This window comes from Sapajus apella, unplaced genomic scaffold (assembly GCF_009761245.1).
Source record: "Sapajus apella isolate SASKATOON/1434 unplaced genomic scaffold, GSC_monkey_1.0 scaffold1, whole genome shotgun sequence".
Taxonomy (NCBI): Eukaryota; Metazoa; Chordata; class Mammalia; order Primates; family Cebidae; genus Sapajus; species Sapajus apella.
Window position 1 is genome coordinate 3,451,225 of NW_022436941.1, and position 18,909 is coordinate 3,470,133.

The 18,909-nt window shown below is 39.2% G+C and overlaps 1 protein-coding gene and 1 pseudogene across 1 annotated transcript in view; both read left to right on the forward strand.

Annotated features, from left to right (window-relative positions):
* Nucleotides 1–7,256: 7,256 nt before the first annotated feature.
* LOC116554002 lies at nucleotides 7,257–9,306 on the forward strand (annotated as a pseudogene).
* A 163-nt stretch (nucleotides 9,307–9,469) lies between these two features.
* Nucleotides 9,470–18,909, forward strand: part of LOC116554012 (cancer-related regulator of actin dynamics-like) — a 139,894-nt gene continuing 130,454 nt past the window's right edge. The window contains 1 exon segment of the mRNA XM_032281790.1: nucleotides 9,470–9,586. Coding sequence (XP_032137681.1) covers nucleotides 9,470–9,586 — 117 coding nt within the window.

Genomic DNA, 18,909 nt, shown 5'->3' on the forward strand with positions numbered 1-18,909 from the left:
AGACTAGCATAATTTTTACCTGATTGTTTAGTACCTGCTTCATTTTACATCTGGAAGGTGTAGATACATTGTAAAACGGTCATCACGTATTCTACCCACTCCCATATGTTCAATCCACATGATTCCACTCTAGAATTTCTTGTTCCCAATATCTTGATCTTTTTCCTTCTAGATCCCTGACCAGCTACCAGGCCATTTATCATTTCCCTTGAGACTCTATCTAGACTTACCTCAGGCTACTGTTCTCTCCAGGCTAGCTGAATAACCTGGTGCACTGCCCAATACTCTGCCCATTGAGAAGATTTCCCCTCACCACCCCTTGAAGGCCACCCTTAAGTGGGCCTCAGTGCTGATATCATTCATTTCAACTTGCAACCACATATTAAGACAGTTAAATTAAAGACAGTTAAAGACGAAGTATTTTCCTCTTCTGCCATCAGTAGCAAGGGGTCCTCAGGTAGTCATGGACATTAACTGAGGGAAGCAGCAGTGGCAGAGTTGTGGGTCTGGCTTACCTGATCAGAACCCTTGCTTGTGCCTTCTAATCCTGTTTATGCTCAATCTTGAATGTCTCACTTCTGTTTTACAGTGGATTGTTTCTTGTCCTGACTTTTTCAGTTGTAGGGTCTGCCAGTTCTGGGCACACGGGCTCGTGGTTTGAAATTCCAACTTTACCAGTGCTCAGTAGTAGACCAAGGGTTGTGTTTTTTTCTCAATGAGCATATAGTTCTTTACCACATATAGCATAGTCTTACTCTAATCTCCATTGGCCTGAGACATGGTTCACCTACTGGGTTTTGCCACAAAATTGATACATTTAGTTGCCCCTCTGATGTCATCAATACCACAGAATCTGCTGGATTTTATGGATTAAGCAGCAAAAATATTTAATTACAGCTTAGACTGCTGCACAGCTATTTCTGGTTTTGGGTCCTGCTATAGTTTGTTTTTTGGATCCATGCATTCTTCCCACTGGGGACACAGCTTTACAAACATTTTTGTTTCACCCATATACTACAACCTGGAGGATGGCACCCTGTGCTTGCTACAGTTTGGATGTTTATCCCCTCCAAATCTCGGGCTGAAATTTGATCCCCAGTGTTAGAGGTGGGACCTAATGGGAGGTATTTGGGTCATAGGTGTATATCCTTCATGAATAGATTAATGTTCTACCTGGGTGAGAACTGAGTGAGTTCTTGCTGTATTCATGTATACAAATACTTTGTTTTATGCATGGATTATAAATACCTTGTTCATATGTTTGAATGCGAAGATAATGAAGAAGGAAATGTTGAGAAAAATATTGCAGTCTTGCTTACATTACAGGATAATGATGTTGGCATTTATGAAAAGCTGCAACCTAGTGGATCTAAAAGCTTTAGAAAATGATTTATAAAGCAGAGCTGGAGTAATAAGAAGCAGCTTTGGAAATCTGATGTTATCTATCTGTTTTCTTCCTTTTTTCCTCTCTCCTTTTTTAGTTTCTAAACTTAATTAACAGTATACTTTTTACCAAGTTCTTTACCAAGTTCCTTCAAGGGTGACATTTGCAAAACTATTCTACAATATCACAACTAGGATATTGTCGTTGATACAATTCATCAATGTTACTCAGAATTTCCCCACTTTTACTTGTACTCAGTGTGTGTGTGTGTGTGTGTGTGTGTGTGTGTGTGTGCGCGCGCTTCTATGCAGTTTTACCCTGTATTGGTTTCTGTATCCCCCCCCCCCACCACAGTCAAAATTTGGAACAGTTCCATCACCACAAGGAATCCTCATATTACTCCTTGTGACCATGTCCACCTCCCACCCATGCTTGCCCTCCCATTCATAACCAATGGCAACCACTAATATGATCTCCATATCTAAAGCTTTCTAATTTCAAGAATGCCGCATAAGTGCTCCTATCCAGTACATAACTTTTGAAATGGACTTTTTCCATTCAACACACTGTCTAGAGATTTATCCCCGTTCTAGTTTATATCAATAGCTTGTTCCGTTATAATATTGACTAGTATTCCAGGATATGGATGTACCATAATTTGACAAAACCATTCTCCTATTGAAAGACATTTGCATAGTTTTCAAATTTTTACTATTATGAATAAAGCTACTGTGAAGATCAGTGCACGGCTTTACATTTGTTGTAAATTACCTGTAAAATGACAGGTAGTTTTCTGGAATAAATGCCCAAAAGTGCAATTGCTAGGTCATATGATAAGGGCATAATTTTATAATTATAATATTCTTAATTTTATAAGAATGTAATCTGTTTTTCAAAATGTCATGTCAACTTAAATTCTCACCAGTAATGTATCACTGTTTCTTTTTTATTTTAATTTTAGTTAACATGAAATAGTTGTTTATGTTTATGAGATACAGAGTGATATTTTAATATTTATACACAATGCTTAATGATCAAATCAGTAACATTCTCAACAACGTTTGGTGCTTCATTATTTTTTATTGTTGTCATTCTAACAGGTGTGTGGTGATATGGTAATTTTAATTGGCAAGTTTGCTAATAACTAATTATACTAAACTCCTTTCCCTGTGCTTATTTATCATATTACTCTTCTGGGTAATATTTCTCCAAGTCTTTTTTCTACCTTCTAATTGGAATGTTTGATTTTTTAATTGTTTGGTTTTATTTAAATTTAATTAAATTTTAGAATAAGTGGACTGTACAGAAAATTCCCATATAACCCTGTCCCACACACTCACATCCTCCCTGACAGTTGAAATCTTGCACCACAGTAGAACATTTGAAACAATAAATGAACCTACACTGACACATTATTATCACCCACAGTCTATACTTTACTGAAGGGTTCACTCTCGATGTGGTATACTCTATGGGTTTGGACAAATATATAATGACATGCATCCATGATTTGTAGTATCAGGCAGAATATACTGATGGAATTGTATAGTGTGTAGCATTATTGAATTATTTTTGTCTTAATAATATGCATTTAAGGTTCCTCCATGTCTTTTTATAGCTTAATATCTCATTTATTTTTTATTTATTTATTTATTTTGAGACAACGTCTCTTTCTTTTGCCAGGCTGGAGTGCAGTGGTGAATCTTGGCTTACTGCAACCTCCACCTCCCGGGTTCAAGTGATCCTCCTGCCTCAGCCTCCTGATCAGATGGGACTACAGGTGTACACCACCATGCCCAGCTAATTTTTGTATTTTTAGTAGAGATGGGGTTTCACCATGTTAGCCAGGACTGTCTTGATCTCTTGACCTTGTATCCACTGGCATCAGCCTACCAAAGTGCCGGGATTACAGGCATGAGCCATCACACCTATGTCATGTATTTTTAACTCCAAATAATATTCCATTGACTGGATGTAACACAGTTTATTTATCCATTCAGTTACCGAAAGACATCTTGGTTGCTACTAGGTTTAAATAATCACAAACAAAGCTAGCTGCTATAAACATCTATATGCAAATTTTTGTGTAGATATGTTTCCAATAAATTTAGGTAAATTCAAAGGGCTACAATTGCTGGGTTATATGGGGAGACTATGATTCACCTTGTAAAAAACTACTAAACCGCCTTCCGAAGTGGTTGTACCATTTTGTTCATACCAGCAATAAGTCAAGTTCCTGTTGTTCCCACATACTTGCCAGAATTTGGTGCTGTTGGTGTTTTACATTTTGGCCTTTCTGATATGTATGTAGTGGGATCATATTGTTTTAATTTGCAATTCACTAACAGCATATCATGTTAAACATTTCTTTCTATGCTTATTTGCCATCTGTATATCTGGGTGAGGTATCTTACAGACCTTTTGCCCATTTTTCCCATCTAATTGTTTTCTTATTGTTGAATTTTAAGAATGCTTTGTATATTTTGTGTAAAAGTCCTTTATCTTTTGCAGATACTTTCTCCCAATCTGTGGCATGTCTACTCATTTAGTTGATGTTGTGAAAACTCAAGCTTTTACTTTTAATAAAATCCAGTGTATTGATTCTTTCTTTAACGGATCATGCCTTTGGTTTTTAATCTAAAATGTCATTGCTATACCCAGGGTCATCTTGGTTTTCTCTGATGTTATCTTTTAGGAGTTTATGGTTTTATGTGTCGATTTATGAGCCATTTCAGGTTAATTGTTGTGAGTGGTTAATATCTATGTCTATAGCATTTTCATTCTTTTTTTTTTTTTCATGTAGATATCCAGTTGCTTCAGCAATATTTGTTGAAAACTATCTTTGTGCCATTTTAAAGATAGCTTTGCTCCCTTGTCAAAGATCTATTTGACTTGTGGACAGTATTTTTTGGGTTTATTTCTGGGTTCTCTATTCTGTTCCACTCATCTGTGTCTATGATTTTATCATCACACTATCTTGGTTACTGTAGCTTTATATCAAGCTTCAAAGTCATGTAGTGTCAGTCCTCTGATTTTATTCTTCATCAATGTTAATTTAGAAATTCTGGGTCTCTTGCCTCTCCACATAAATTTTAAAATCACTTTGTCAACATATATTAGATGACTTGCTGGCATTTTGATTAAGCTAACATTGAATTTATAGACCAAATTGAATCTTTCTAGCCATGAACATGGAGTATGTCTCCATTGTTTAGTTCTTCTTTGATGTCTTTCACCAGAGTTTTATGATTTTATGATTTTTCTCATATATATCATAAATTGATATATGATATATATCATATATATATATATATATATATATATATATATATTTTTTTTTTTTTTTTTGAAAAAGTGTTTTTCTCTCTCACCCTGGCTGGAATGCAGTGGCACAATCCTGGCTCATTGCAACCTCTACCTCCTGATTTCAGGCCTTTCTCCTGCCTCAGCCCCCTAAGTAGCTGGGACTACAAGCATGCACCACCACATTCAGCTGATTTTTGTGCTTTTAGTAGAGATGGGTTTTCACCATGTTGGCCAGGTTGGTCTCAAACTCCTGACCTCAAGTGATCCACCCACCTCAGCCTACCAAAGTGCTGGGATTACAGGTGTGAGATACCACGCCCAGCCTGTGTACATGTTTTGTTATATTCATTCCTATTTGCAGTATTTCATTTTGGGGAGTGCTAATGTAAAGGGGAATATGTTCTTAATTTCAAACTTCAGTTATTCATTTTGGGTATTGATATATAGGTAACTGACTTTTGTACATTAACCTGCAAGCTTGCTATAATCTTTTATTACCACGTTACTACAGTAACCTCCTTTCAAGAAGTTTTTTTAAAAAATTGATTTTCTGGCAGTTTTTACAAAGATTATCATGTCATCTGCAAAAAAGACAGTTTATTCCATTCTTCTCAATTAGTATGCTGTTTCCAGTTCTTGTCTTACTGCATTCGATAAAATTTCCAATAGGATGTTGAAAAGCAGTAGTGAGAGGAAAAATTCTTGCCTTGTTCCTGATTTTAGTGTGAAAGCTTTACTTGTAGGGTTTTGAGAATTCTTTATATAGCATAGATACTAGTTCATTGTCATATATGTGATTTGCAAGTATTTTCTCCCACTCTTGAACTTATCTTTTTATTTTCTCAAAAGGGTCTTTTGCAGAGCAATGTTTTTCATTTTGATGAGGTCCTATTTATCATATTTTCTTTTTCTGAACCATGACCTTGATTTTAAGTTTGGACTTAATATGAAATGTTTGCCTAGTCCTAGATCACCAAAAATTATCCCCATTTTTTTTTCTACAGATTTTATGGTTAAATATTTTATGTTGATTCATTATTCACTTTGAGCTAATTTTGTATAAGATGTGAGATTTAAGCTACAGATGAATTTTGCCTATGGTCATCTAATTGCTATAGTATTATCTGTTGAAAGCTTTCTTTCGTCTATTGAATTGCCTTGGAACATCTGTCAAGATTTTATTGAGCTTATTTGGTTGGGGCTAATCCTGGTTTATCTATTGTGTTTTATTGATTTGTTTGTCTTTTTCTCTAACATAGAACACTGACTTGATTACTATAACTATATAGTAAAACTTAATCCCAGGTAAAGTTATTCCTGTTACTTTCTTCTTCTTTCTAATTTTTTTAAATGTATTCTATGGGCAGTGGTATATCCTAAAAATTGTGAAATAAATGTATCTATGTCTAGCAAAGTGTTGTTGTTGTGATATCTCATTGTGGTTTATGTTTTATATTGTAGATGACTAATAATATAACAAATGTTTGTAGGTACTTATTTGCTATCTGCATATCGTCTTTGGTGAAATGTCTCTTGATAGAAATTGCATAAAGTTATAAATCGATTTGGGGAGAAATGCCTATTTTACCCATGCTAAGGCTTTTAATCTATGAAAACTGTATGTTTCTTCATTTATTCAGATCTTTGTTTTATCAGCATTTTGAATTTTCGGTACAAAAATATTGTGCATGCTTTATTGAGAGTATGCCTAGATGTTTCATTTTCTTTGAAACAATTATAAATTATGTTTTATCTTTACTTTCAGTTCCCGCAAGTTCATGTTTAGTATACGGAAATGCAGTTGATGATTTTGTTTTGATCTTGTATTCTACAGTCTTGCAAAAATTACTTATTAGTCTAAGAAGGTATTTTTTTTCTTTTTGTAGATTCCTTAGGATTTTCTCATAGACATTTTTGCCAGTTCTATTTGTTTCTTTCCAACCTTTATAGCTTCTTTGTTGCTTTGTTACAATGGTTTGAACTTCCAGTACTCTGATGAATAAGAATAGCAGGAGAAGACATCTTTGCTCCTAATCTTATGGGAAATCATTTAAGGATCTTTTATAATTAAGTATTTTAGCTATAGAATTTGGTAGGTAATTTTTATCATTTGGAGTAATATCCCTCTAATCCTAACTTTCAGAGAATTCTTATCTTGAAAAAAAGTTAGATTTTATCAAATATTATTTCTATATTAATTGATATAATCATATAATTTTTCTTCAATACTCTGTTGAAATTGTGGATTCTATTCATTGATTGGCAATGTTGAACAAGTCTTGAACATTTGGAATAAATTCACTTGTTCATGGGGCATAACCCCTTTCATACGTTGTTGGAATTTTATGAAATATATGAACAAATAACTTTATTTTTCTTCTAGGTTTATTGAGCCATGATTGACATATGAAATTGCATACATTCAAGATGTACAATGTGATGTTTGTTAGGTATAGATATTGTTAAATGACTCCCACAGTGCCCCAGGGGAGCCCCCCCCCAGCTCCCCAGGGGAGGCCCCCCACCCAGCACCTGCACCTGAGCCCAGACCTCACAGCAGGGCCCCATGGCCCTCCTTGGGTCAACCGCTCCCCTGCTTCCTGCCGCAGTGGGGGCCGTCAGCCTGGCCACCTCCCAGCTCCGAAGCCCACTCCTGGGGCCCACCATTCCACCACAGCTGCCCTCAGCCCTGGAGTTGGATGGGGAAAGGCCACTCCCCAAAGTGGGTTTTGTGGACAGCACCATTAAGAGCCTGTATGAGAAGCTGTGGACTTTGCTCTACCAGGAGCACGTGCCCACCTGCTTAGCCTCAGCTGGGACCCCTGTGGAGGTAGGCAACAGAGACTTCACCCTGGAGCCCTGCTTGGAGGTCTGGGTGGTGGGGGGACCTGGCCCTGCCCCCAGTGCCTAATAAGGCTGTCACAGGGCGTGCACAGCCACCCCAGCCCTTGGTGGAAAAGTCAGAACTGGCCTCTACTGGAGGGGCCGTGATGGAGCAGGGCATGTCTTCATCAATGACAGCAGAGTCATCTTCCAGGAGCATGCTGGGCTATGACAGAGATAGAGGGCAGGTGGTCTCAGACTCCTTAGGATGGACCTGTTTTTGTGAGACCTGCATGCGTGGAGCCCACAGACAGGGAGGGTAGAGTCACTGGAGAAAGTTCAGCAGAGACCTCACAGAGTGCCATGGGCATCTCCACAGCGGGTGGCCAGGCCAGCCACTCCCAGACACTCGGTGCTCGAGCTCCGGAGTCCCCTCGGAAACATCCAGAGCAGCAGGATGGCAGCTCACCAGCTAAGACTATAGGCCGTTTCTCATGGTCAGCATGCAGGACGAGTGGACCCAGGCCTCCCCCCACAGCCTGAGGTACCCTGCCCCACCCGACATCTACCTGGACGAGGCCCCCTCCAGCCACGACGTGAAGCTGGCAGTGCGGCGGGTGCAGATAGCCTCCTCCATCGAGGTCGGCTTGGGCGAGCCCTTGTCCAGTGATTCCAGGGACGAGTGCCCTCGGGCAAGGCCCTGGTGCAGAAGCAGGCGTCCCTGTCTGGGAGTGGCAGCATGGCTGGCGACCTCATGATGAAGGCCACCGCCTTCCAGCAGAGCCTTCCCGGGCTGACTTGATTGGCCCAGAGATGCCCAGCAGGGCAGGCGTCAAAGTCCTCACCATCGGTGACCTCCTTCCACTCGCAGTCATCCTACATCAGCAGCGACAACGACTCAGAGCTGGAGGACGCTGCCATAAAGAAGGAGCGGCAGAGTCTGCGGGAGAAGCACCTGAAGGAGATCTTGGAGCTGCAGAGCCAGCAGAAGCAGGAGATCGAGGCTCTGTACAAGCCTGGGCAAGCCGCTGCCTCCCAACCTGGGCTTCTTACACACGGTGCCCCAGAAAAGGCAGCAAGACCAAGCTGAAGGTGGGCAAGCTGCTGCACCCCCTGGTGGGGCAGCTCAAGGTCGTGGCCTCCAGCACAGGTCCCTTGGCTGACTCCAGCAGAGGCCCTCCCACTAAGAACCCTGCCCAAGCCAGTGAAGGGATCACTGTAGACAGCACGGTCCTGAGCGGGAAGGCAGCGCAGACCCAGCAGCCCTGCTCGGTCCAGGCATTTCTGTCTTCGCACATCTGCTCTGGCTTAGCCAATGATGGAGGCAGAGCACGTGGCCAAGGGTCCTCCACCAGCAGCCTGGCCTCAAACCCTGAGCTTGGCCCCCAGCCCGCCCTGCACGTCCAGGTGTAGGTGAACAACAGCAACAACAAGAAGGGCACCTTCACAGATGACCTGCTTAAGCTGGTGGACGAGTGGATGAGCAAGATGGTGGGGGACGCGCATCTGAAGCCCATGCTCAACCAGCGGAAGCAGACCCAGAAGCTGCAGGACATGGAGGCCCAGGCAGGCCGGGCGGCCCCTGGGGAGGCGCAGGCTCACCAAGAACTAGGCTGCTCCACTTTACAGATTGGGAGGTGAGCCATGCACCCACAGCTCCACAGCTGGCAGGTGGAAAGGACAGGCCAGGCCAGGGCTGTGACTCCACAGCTCAGATACAGCAGCAGCCCCGGCCTGGGCAGCCTGTACCCCACACTCAGAGCTGGTAGCCCTGGTCTCCACGGACAGACCAACCTCTGCCTGAGTTCTGTTTGTGCCCAGGCTGGAGACCAGGGCAGGTGTGTCACCCCTGAATGACATCAGATCAGTGTTGGACTATAGCCCACACACACATGAGCCAACATGGGGCAGAAGTGAGGACCTGCTCTCCTAGGTTTTGACACCTCACTTGTTCTGATGTCAGTGCAAGTTGGAGGAGCATCTGCTGTTTTTCAGCTTTCTGGAGAGCTTTGTGGAAGAAAGAGAATGTTACCACCTGAACGGTTCTCAGTGAATCTGAGAGGAGAGGATGGGGTAAGGCAGCACCAGCAGCTGTACCACTAGAAGGGGGCCTTTGGTGATAGAAGATCCCCTGGTGTCTCCAACCTGACCAGGTGGGCAGAGCTCAGAGAGGCCCCCTTCCCTCTAGTGAGGTGATAGGATATCTGGCTTGCCACAAAGGTCTGTTTGACAAGACATATCCTAGCTAAGGGATGTCCAAACATCAGAATGTGAGGCCGACCTTCTATCAGAGTTAAACTTTTGACCAGGGAACAAATTTGAAATTGATGAGTCATGTAGCTAGCTGTAGAGCTCGCAACTTAATAACGGCAGCTGCCCAATGCCATGTGAAGTAACAAACTGGGTTTGTTTTGTTTTGTTTTTACCCTTCAATTTTAATGTTATGTGTAATGTATTTAAACCGTTATTTAAATAAAACTTGTTTTCAGAAAAAAAAAAGGGTATCTGTCACTTTGTAAAGCTATTTTGTATGTTTGTGGTAAAAACATTTAAAATTTAATCTCTTAGTAAATTTCAAGTACACAACACATCATCGTTAGCTGTATTCGCTGTGCTTAGTTATTATTCATCTAGCACAACTAAAAGTTTGTACCCTTGCTAACATCTCTCTATCTCTCTATTTCCTTCCTTAGGTCCCCTCAAGCCCCTTGTCAGTTTCTGGCCACCACTCTCCTATCCTCTGCTGCTGTGAGTTTGATGTTTTTAGATTCCACTTATAAGTGAGATCATCTGATATTTGTCTTTCTGTGCCTGGCTTATTTCACTTAACATGATGTCTTTCAGGTTTTTCCATGTTGTCAGGTTTTGATTTTAATAATTATTCACTTCATAGTCTAAATTGTGTTGATTTCTGTCCTTTCATTCCTTCTGCTTGCTTTGGGATCATTTTGCTTTCTTTTCCAACATCTGAGATCTTAGATGATTGTTTTGAAAACGTTTCTCATTTCTAGTATAAGAATTTAGTGCTATAAATTTCTCTCTAAGCAATACTCTAGCTGTATCCCACATATTTTTGATATGTTATTTTCCTCTTCATTTAGTTCTATGAGTATTTTTATTTCCTTTTAGACATACATAGATTATTTAAAGGTATGTTTTTTAATTTTTACATTTTCAGAGATTTCACTGCTCTTTTTATTATTATTTCTAAATTGATCCTATTATTATCATTGAATGCACCCTATATAATTTAATTCTTTTAAATTTGTTAAAATTTGATATATAACGTATGATGTGGTCTAACTTGGCAAAATTCCTTGGACACTTGAAAAAAGATGTGTATTCTACTGTTGTTAGGTGGACTGAATATAATGTCAATTATATTCTTGACTGTATTCTTTAACTATTCCATGTCTGCTAATTTTCTGTTTACTAGCTCTATCAGTAGCAGAGACAGCATGCTGAGTTACTATCTATTTCTCCTTTCAAATCTTTCAGATTTTGTTTCACATATTTTGAAGCTCTGTTGTTAGCTGTGTATACACTTAAAATTAGTATGTCTTCCTGGGGGAATGATCCTTTTATAATTGTTCCATATCTCCCTTTATCTCTGGTAATTTTCTGTGCTCTAATATTTCTTTCCTTTTAAATATTATTGTACTGAATATCACATGGTATTATAAATTTTTGTTTCAATTATCAAATATATTTTGTCAAACACAATGGAAAAAAGATAATCTCTTTAATGTACTTTTATGTCTGGGTTTTTTTTTCATTGTATCTTTATTTTTTCCTGGTTTTCCAGGATTCTTTATCATTTTCTTTCTGTTTAAAGAACTTATTTTTGCTGTCTTTAAGAACAGATTTGCTAGTATCAGATTATCTTAATTTTTCTTTATCTGAGAATGTCTTTATAGTCTCCTCATTTCTAAGTAAATAATTTTACTGGTTATCAAGTTTATAGCTGACTTTTGTCTCAGCACATGAAAATATTTTTGCTAGTTCCTTCTGACTACCATGATTTCAGATGATGTCATTCAAATCAGTTTTCCTCTTTGGATTTTTCTGGCTGCTTTCAATACTTTTTTCTCTGTTGTCAGTTTTCAGAAGTCTAATACAGTGTCTGTTGTCATGGATATCCTATCTGAGTTAAGTCAGTTTCTTAAATCTTGTATATTTCATCAACTGTAGAAAATTACCACCAATTACTTTTATAAGACTCATTCAGCACCTCTCTCTTTCTCTTCAATGTGGAATTCTGATGATGCAAGTGTTGGATCTTTCATTATTGTCCCGTAAGTCCCTGTTTGTTTTTATTCAGTATATTTTCTCTCTGTTGTTTTCATGGGCTAAATTCTATTGTCTATCCTCAGGTTTACTGATTCTAACCTTTGTCATCTCCACTCTATTATGGAGCTCATCTAGTGAGTTTTTAATTTCTATTAGAATATTTTTCAGTTTCATAATTTCCATTTGGTTCTTTTTATGCAGCTTCTTTTGGTTTTCTATTTTCTTATTTGTTTTAATGGAATTTCTTAATCATTCATTTTTGTGATGACTAATTTAAAATGCCTGTCAAAATCTGATTCTTCTCAGTATTGCCATCAGTTCATTGCCTTTTTTTTCATTCAGTTGTGATTTTCTTTCTTTCTTTCTTTCTTTTTTTCTTTTTTTTTTTTTTTTAATGACAGGTGAGTTTCTATTGTATATTCGTCATTTTGTATGTTATATCCGAGTACTCCGGGTCTCATTCAAATCTTATTTTAGCAAGTGGTTATGCTGTTTCAAGTTAACACACAGGTCCTAGACTATTTTTGTGGGCTGTGGTTCCAAAGACACTTTAATTTTCAAAGTTATTGCAGTGTTATTTTGCTGTGCTTGGTTTATCTTTGCTACTGGAACTTCCGTGGTACTTGTTGGTACTGGCTGAGAGGGTGGTATGGGGTTGCTTAGGCAGGGCCACCTGATGTGTTCCCATAAAGGAGGGGAAGTCTCAGACCCACAGTAGAGAAAAGATTTCCTAAACCAGTTAACTTTTGTGCCTGAATTCCTCTTATTGATATAGCCTACCACCTTTGTGTTTCTCAATAGCAGAGAAAAGTCTTAGGCATTTTAGAGAAGAACACTTTGGCCATTTATTTTGTGTGGGACTTTCAATTAATATTTCTTGGCAATTATGTTAGCCTTGATTGACATCCTAAGCTCTCCTAGTCTATCCAGGAGAATAATAAACCCAACTGAGCTTCCTTCGGTCGCTGGGTCAGGGGTTGTGGAATGTTGTGTCTGAATGGCTCTCTTTTTTTACACATCTGCAGACTTCTTACCTGACTTGCTAACTAGAAGGTCTCCCTGAGATAATATTCCTCACAGTGACACAACCCCCAGTGTTAGAGAATATGAGATAAAACAGAAATTTGTGCCCTAGCCCTCCTTAATCCTTCCTTCTTCTCACTTCTAGAAGGGACGGGTGTATTTATTTATTATAAAGCAATGACAGGCCATCATTTCTAGCAAGGGATTTTTGGTGTGCCTTGGAGACGTTCCACTCTAAAGATTCAATGAATGGAATTTGAGGCTTCACACACAAGAGCCATTAACAATATGCAAATAGAATTTTGGGAAAAGTGGCAGAGAAACGAAAATTGAAGTTGAAGGGAAGGCCAAGGGTTAAGGAATCCTTCATATTTCCTCTACTGGAATATTTGCTTGCACTAACATATAATCCAACAGGAAGAGTAACCTTTTGTATCACTCAAGAAGCACAGAGTATGGTTTAATCAAGAATGGGTAAAATTAGCTCCACTCTGGTGTAGGACCCTTTTTCCCATCCTTTCAGACATTTCAGGCCATAATGATGGGATGACAATGGCCTAGGATCCGTACCTTTTGGGAGTGTCTCTAACTTTTGGAAGGGAAACCCACTTATGTATTGAGAAGAGGCAGACTGCTGCTCCATTGCTAAAACTTCTGGGTTTTGATTGGCAAAAGAAAAAAAAGAAAAAGCTACAGGACACTTTTGACCATACCTCTTGTTTGAGATGGTTTTGGGAAAGTAAAACATCTTTTGTTTCTTGGCCAAACAAGATAATTAAAACATCAAAAATAAAAGGCTCCTCAAATATTGGCATGTCAAACTGTAGTGCCTAAAACTGAAGAACAGGATCTGCTCTGCCACCTGTGCTCATCAGTAACAAAGAAAAAGAAAGAAAGAAAAAAAAGAAAAGAAAAGAGACAAGAAACTAAAAGAAAGAAAAGAAAAGAAAGGAAGGAAGAATAATAGAACCATCCATTTGGGATCAGTTACTTTGTCAATGGGTCATTTTTAATAGCATTGCAATATGAAAGTACATTCATTCTTTCTTGGATTCCCAACAGCATTGGATGACACCTATTCTTGGTAACTTTGAGAACATTATATAATGCTGGGTGCAAATACAAACTTTAGTGTATTCATACTTTTGGCATGTGAAGAGTAACTTTCATGCCTTTACTTCCTCCCACTTTACAGCCTACAGAGGGAATGTAATGGGGACCAACATTATATAGAGACATTCAATTAGGGTTACGCTGCTATTTAAGGTGCCCTTGTCTGCTTTCCATGCCTAGTCACCCTTGAATCTAATTTTGTGAAAGACTCTGATCTGATTTCAGTTCCACTTGGCAACCTGCCCTAACTTTAAACTGCTTCCAGGATGCAGTAGGTTACTGTACGTATTTTTACCTTGAGCTCTATTCCACTTTGATTGACTCACTCTAGCTATAATGCTCAACTGAAAACTCCTGAGCTTCATATATTAAAGGGCACAGACTACCTTTTGTTGCTATTAAGCACCTTGATGAATGGATTATTCCATAATGTGGTGGAAAGATCATCCACTTTGTAATCAAACAGATACGAAGAAAGCTTCTAAGATCTGGAGTGTCATTTTCCTCATTTGTAAATGGGAAGGCTAATATAATCTGTACTGTGGAACCATTAGGAAAACTGAACTCACGTGGAGTACCTGGCATATAGTAGGTGCTCAAAGTAGCTTTGAAAAGTAAATAAAGTTAAGTAGAAAGCCAGGTATTGCCAAAGGCTTAGGGCACGAGAGAGCCATGACTGAACTGTGTAGAGTTGATGTTTTAAAGGTCAAAATTTCAGGTAGGGGACGGTGGCTTGCACCTGGAATCTCAACAATTTGGGAGGCCAAAGTGGGAGGATTGTTTGAGCCCAGTCTGGGTAACATAGGAAGATCCTGTCTCTACAGGAAAAAAATAAAAAATAAAAACATTAGCTAGGCATAGTGGCTTGAGAGGTTGAAGCAAGAGAATCACTTGAGCCCAGGAAGTCAAGGCTGCACTGAGTTTTGATCACTCCACTGCACTCCAGCTTGGGCAAAGTGAGGCCCTGTCTCAATAAATAAATGCATAAATAAATAAAAATTAAAAATAAAGAACAAATTGGATTAGCAGGATGTATTTTTCTGAATCAGTGCTTTGGCATCCTATCTAATAAACCCAATTATTCAGAATAGATTAAATATCATGCATATTACTGATACTTTAATTCTGAGCCAGGTATTTGGAATAATGTTAGGTCCAGCAAAATAATTTAAAATTATGCATAATACTATTTCTTATTTTGGGAATTTGCAAAGGATTTTTACTGGAAATTTTAACTGGAATAGTTTGATCTGATCAACTCTTTGGTAAAACAATGCTACAAAAAGACCACTAGGTTCACCTTTTTCAAACTGGCATTTTTCTCTGAATAAACAGTCATGGAAATTACAGCATTTTTATTCATTGGGTTATCTTTCCTCCTTTTCCTTTTTCTCCAGAGAGGCCACCTTTCTTCTTGAATGTGTGTTCTGACACTGTCTGCACTGTTTGTCCACATCTCTCTTTATTTTCATTGAAGCTAGCAGAATTGGAATATTGACTCTTCCCTGGTGTGTTGGTGAAAGGATGGTCCAAACATTTTCCACTTAAGAAACCCATTTCTGAGGGGACTCTTTGTGGGCACTCTTCATAGTCAGTTCAATCTTCGGAGGCTGAAAAAGCACACTGTTAACGCTTTTTGAAGATCACCTGCAAAGGGAGCCCACTGCTAAATTTCCCAACTGACAAAAAAATGCCCATCAGGCTACGTGGCTGTTAATAGATTCTAAAGAAGACATCATTCTAAATTCGTGTGCCTGTGTGAGATGCCGCCTTAGGGAGTTTGCTCTGGGATATGTTTCTGGATTGGAAGTTGATTTTCAAGTTGTTTTTGGAATTTAGGAAAGTATTTTTTTTCTTTTAATGCCTGCATCAGGCCCATTATCAGAGACTCAATCATAATCGACCTGTGAATACAGCCACATTGTTCCTAAGCAACCTCATGAATAAAAAAAGCAACCGTATTTGCTTGTGATTGTGGGGGCAAAATTTGATAAGGAAACAGATGGCACTTTGTAGCTTCCAGGAATTTTCAATCAACAAGCTCATATTGAAAGAGGTTTGCAAAAAAAAAAAAATCCAAATAATATTTTAGCTGTGTGTATGTGTGTGTGCACGTGTGTGTGTGCTTTGAAAATTAAATACTAGATTTCAATGCTGATTAATGTCAATGTCAAAATTTGCAAACCTCACAACTGAATAATTCTGGATGCATACTCTATGGCATGCGGAGCTCATCATTAACCTTAGCCTTGCTTGGCATTGATACACCACTTTTGCCAACTTGGAGGCCTGAACGCCACATTAATTCCATAACAGGTGGCAAAACTCCTACTACCCAATGAGTCAAGAGTGAAGCACATTTTAAGCAAATACTGTGTAGGCTGTCTTCTCTCACAAGAGGTATGTTTCAGGGGACATCAGTATTTTCAAATGGGAGTTTGTAAAATGTAAGTATTTCAAGTTTTCCAAAGAAAGCAGTAAATAAATACAGTAGCATTTAATCATGCAAACATTTTAACATGTCTCAAACCACAGGCACTCTGTCTCATGCCATGAAAATCTTATAAAATAATATTTTCATTTGTATGCTTTATTATATTTTATGTTACTCTATTACTAATATATATTCTACATTCATGTGATTCTATAGGATTGAACATATTTAACTCCTTATTTGTATTTCTGGAGAATTTTTAGCAATTTTCAAAGATGAAGCTGACCTCAGGTGATTTTTGACTATGTACTGAGTTTAGAACTCAGACAGTATCATATGCACCTCAGTGTCATTTACAAAAGTTTGCCCTTACATGGTTCCCATTCACCCAGGCCCTACCTCCCCCTGTTCCTTCTGACCTGGCTCAGAATCTCCTCCTCTCATTTTGATCCCTGCCTCTTCCATCTCTTCCTCTGGTATCACTGAGAACTTCGACTATTTGAACTTTCTCCTCAGCTGATCCCCCTACATATAAATATTTCCTGTATTATTTGCTTTGGTGTTTTATCTTTCCTTTTTCCCCAGTTTCTTTTATCATTCCTCAATTCTCCTCCTTCTTTTCCAGGCTATGATGAGTAGAAAGAGCCTTAAATATCATCATGGTGCCTACTCTGGCTATTGCTGTCCCCGATCCTGAAAATGCTGACTTCTTCCCGTGGGGCCACAGCACTGCTCATCACCATGTCAAGATACTGGCAAAGCTTCTGTGGGATGCCTGCTGCAACCACTGGAGGACAGTCCTCAGTGATGAAGAAAGGTGGGACTCTTTTCAGCATGAAATTGTTTTTTGTTAACTGTACTAGTCACACCAAAAGTTTCAGGGTATTAAGATTGTGAGCTCTGCTCAGGAGTTCAAGACCAGCTTGAGCAACTTGGTGAAATTCTATCTCTATAACAAATACAACAAATATAAAAATTTAGCCAGGTGTGATGGTGTGCACCTGTAGTCAGTCCCAGATACTCCTGAGTCTAGGGCAAGAGGATAGGTTGAGCCTGGGAGGCAAAACCTGCAGTGGGCCCATCACTGCACTCCAGCCTGGGTGACAGAGTGAGATCCTGTCTAAAAAAAAGAAAGGAAGAAAAGAAAATATTTTGAGCTTGTGAGCTCTGGAAGCAAATCACCTTGGTTCAAATCCCAGTTTCATATGTATGAATGGTGTGACCTAGGTGAAATAAGCTTCATGAACTCTAAATTTCCTAATTTGCAACAATAACATTTGATTACAGTTGGTATGGGGATTTAAAGGAGCCAATGTATGTAAATTGCCTGGGATAAAGCCTTCAACGTAGTAAGAACTCCTAAAAAGTGAGCTACTATAGGATATAGTGATATCATTCCATGATTAATTAATCCTCCCAACAACCCTTTATCAAATACCTTTTAAGCACCAAACACTATGCCAGTCAGTGGAGAAATAGGATAAATTAGGCAAAGCACCTGCCATTAAGAACCACAGAGTCAAGAATGAGAGACCAATGGGCAAGTGAGTAAAGCCAAACTGTCACCAAGATTACTCTCTCCCTCCCTGCTGTGCTTAGTCGGCCCGGCTTTCCCTGCAGATCCAGTTTCAGGGGATGCTGTGGACTGATCAGAAAATCAGTAGAAGCCAACTTGGAGGGGACAGTACAGAGGACATTGTCATTGTGACTTGGTCCTCTTAAGAGCTGAGATGCTTACTCAAGAGCTCTAGGTAAGTGTCGAGGCAGGCTCCACTCTGACCTCAGGCTATGAGATTTGTTAGAAATGAGCACCTCTTCCTTAGAAATTCTCAGGAGACACCTCATACACTGCATCCTCCAAGGCCAAGGCTTGGTTATGGCAGGAGGTAGAAGGAAAGTTCTGGGAGCAAGTGTGGATGAAAATGAATTTTTAATTTTACCATATGCCTCGGATTTCAGAGTGTCTTAATTAAAAGACTAGAGACAAAGGAACCATAAGAGATTGTGTCAGAAGTGAGAAAGCATGGTCAAGTATGGGGATGAGAGCATTCGTCTGTAAAGAGGGCTGACTGTGCCTATAATTTTGACAGTGACCAGGGCTAATAGAGATGTGACATGTGGTAGGTGAATGGCACATAAATTTTCACACAGGGCTCTCCACCTACATGTTTGGGCTTCATTTTGTAACACTACTTCCCGAATGCAATGCATGTTCTAAACCATGTATGGGAGCAGAGCTGCTAGGGTCTAGGCCAAGTCTTTCAGACAAAAGAGCAGATTCTCCCAGATGCTCACAAAGAAAAAAAAAATTGTAGAACACATCTAATATGAGAACAAAGAATGGATTTTTATACTATTAAAGAAAACACTTTGAACTTTAAAAATAATGTTAGCGATTCACATAATCTTATTGGAACATTGGCAAATATTCAGACTACCTATACTATCTTTAATTAAAATGACTTATTTTACCACCATAAATTCAAACTTAAATTATTTCAAAATACTTCCTGGAATTAGAAGGCTATGGTAGGAG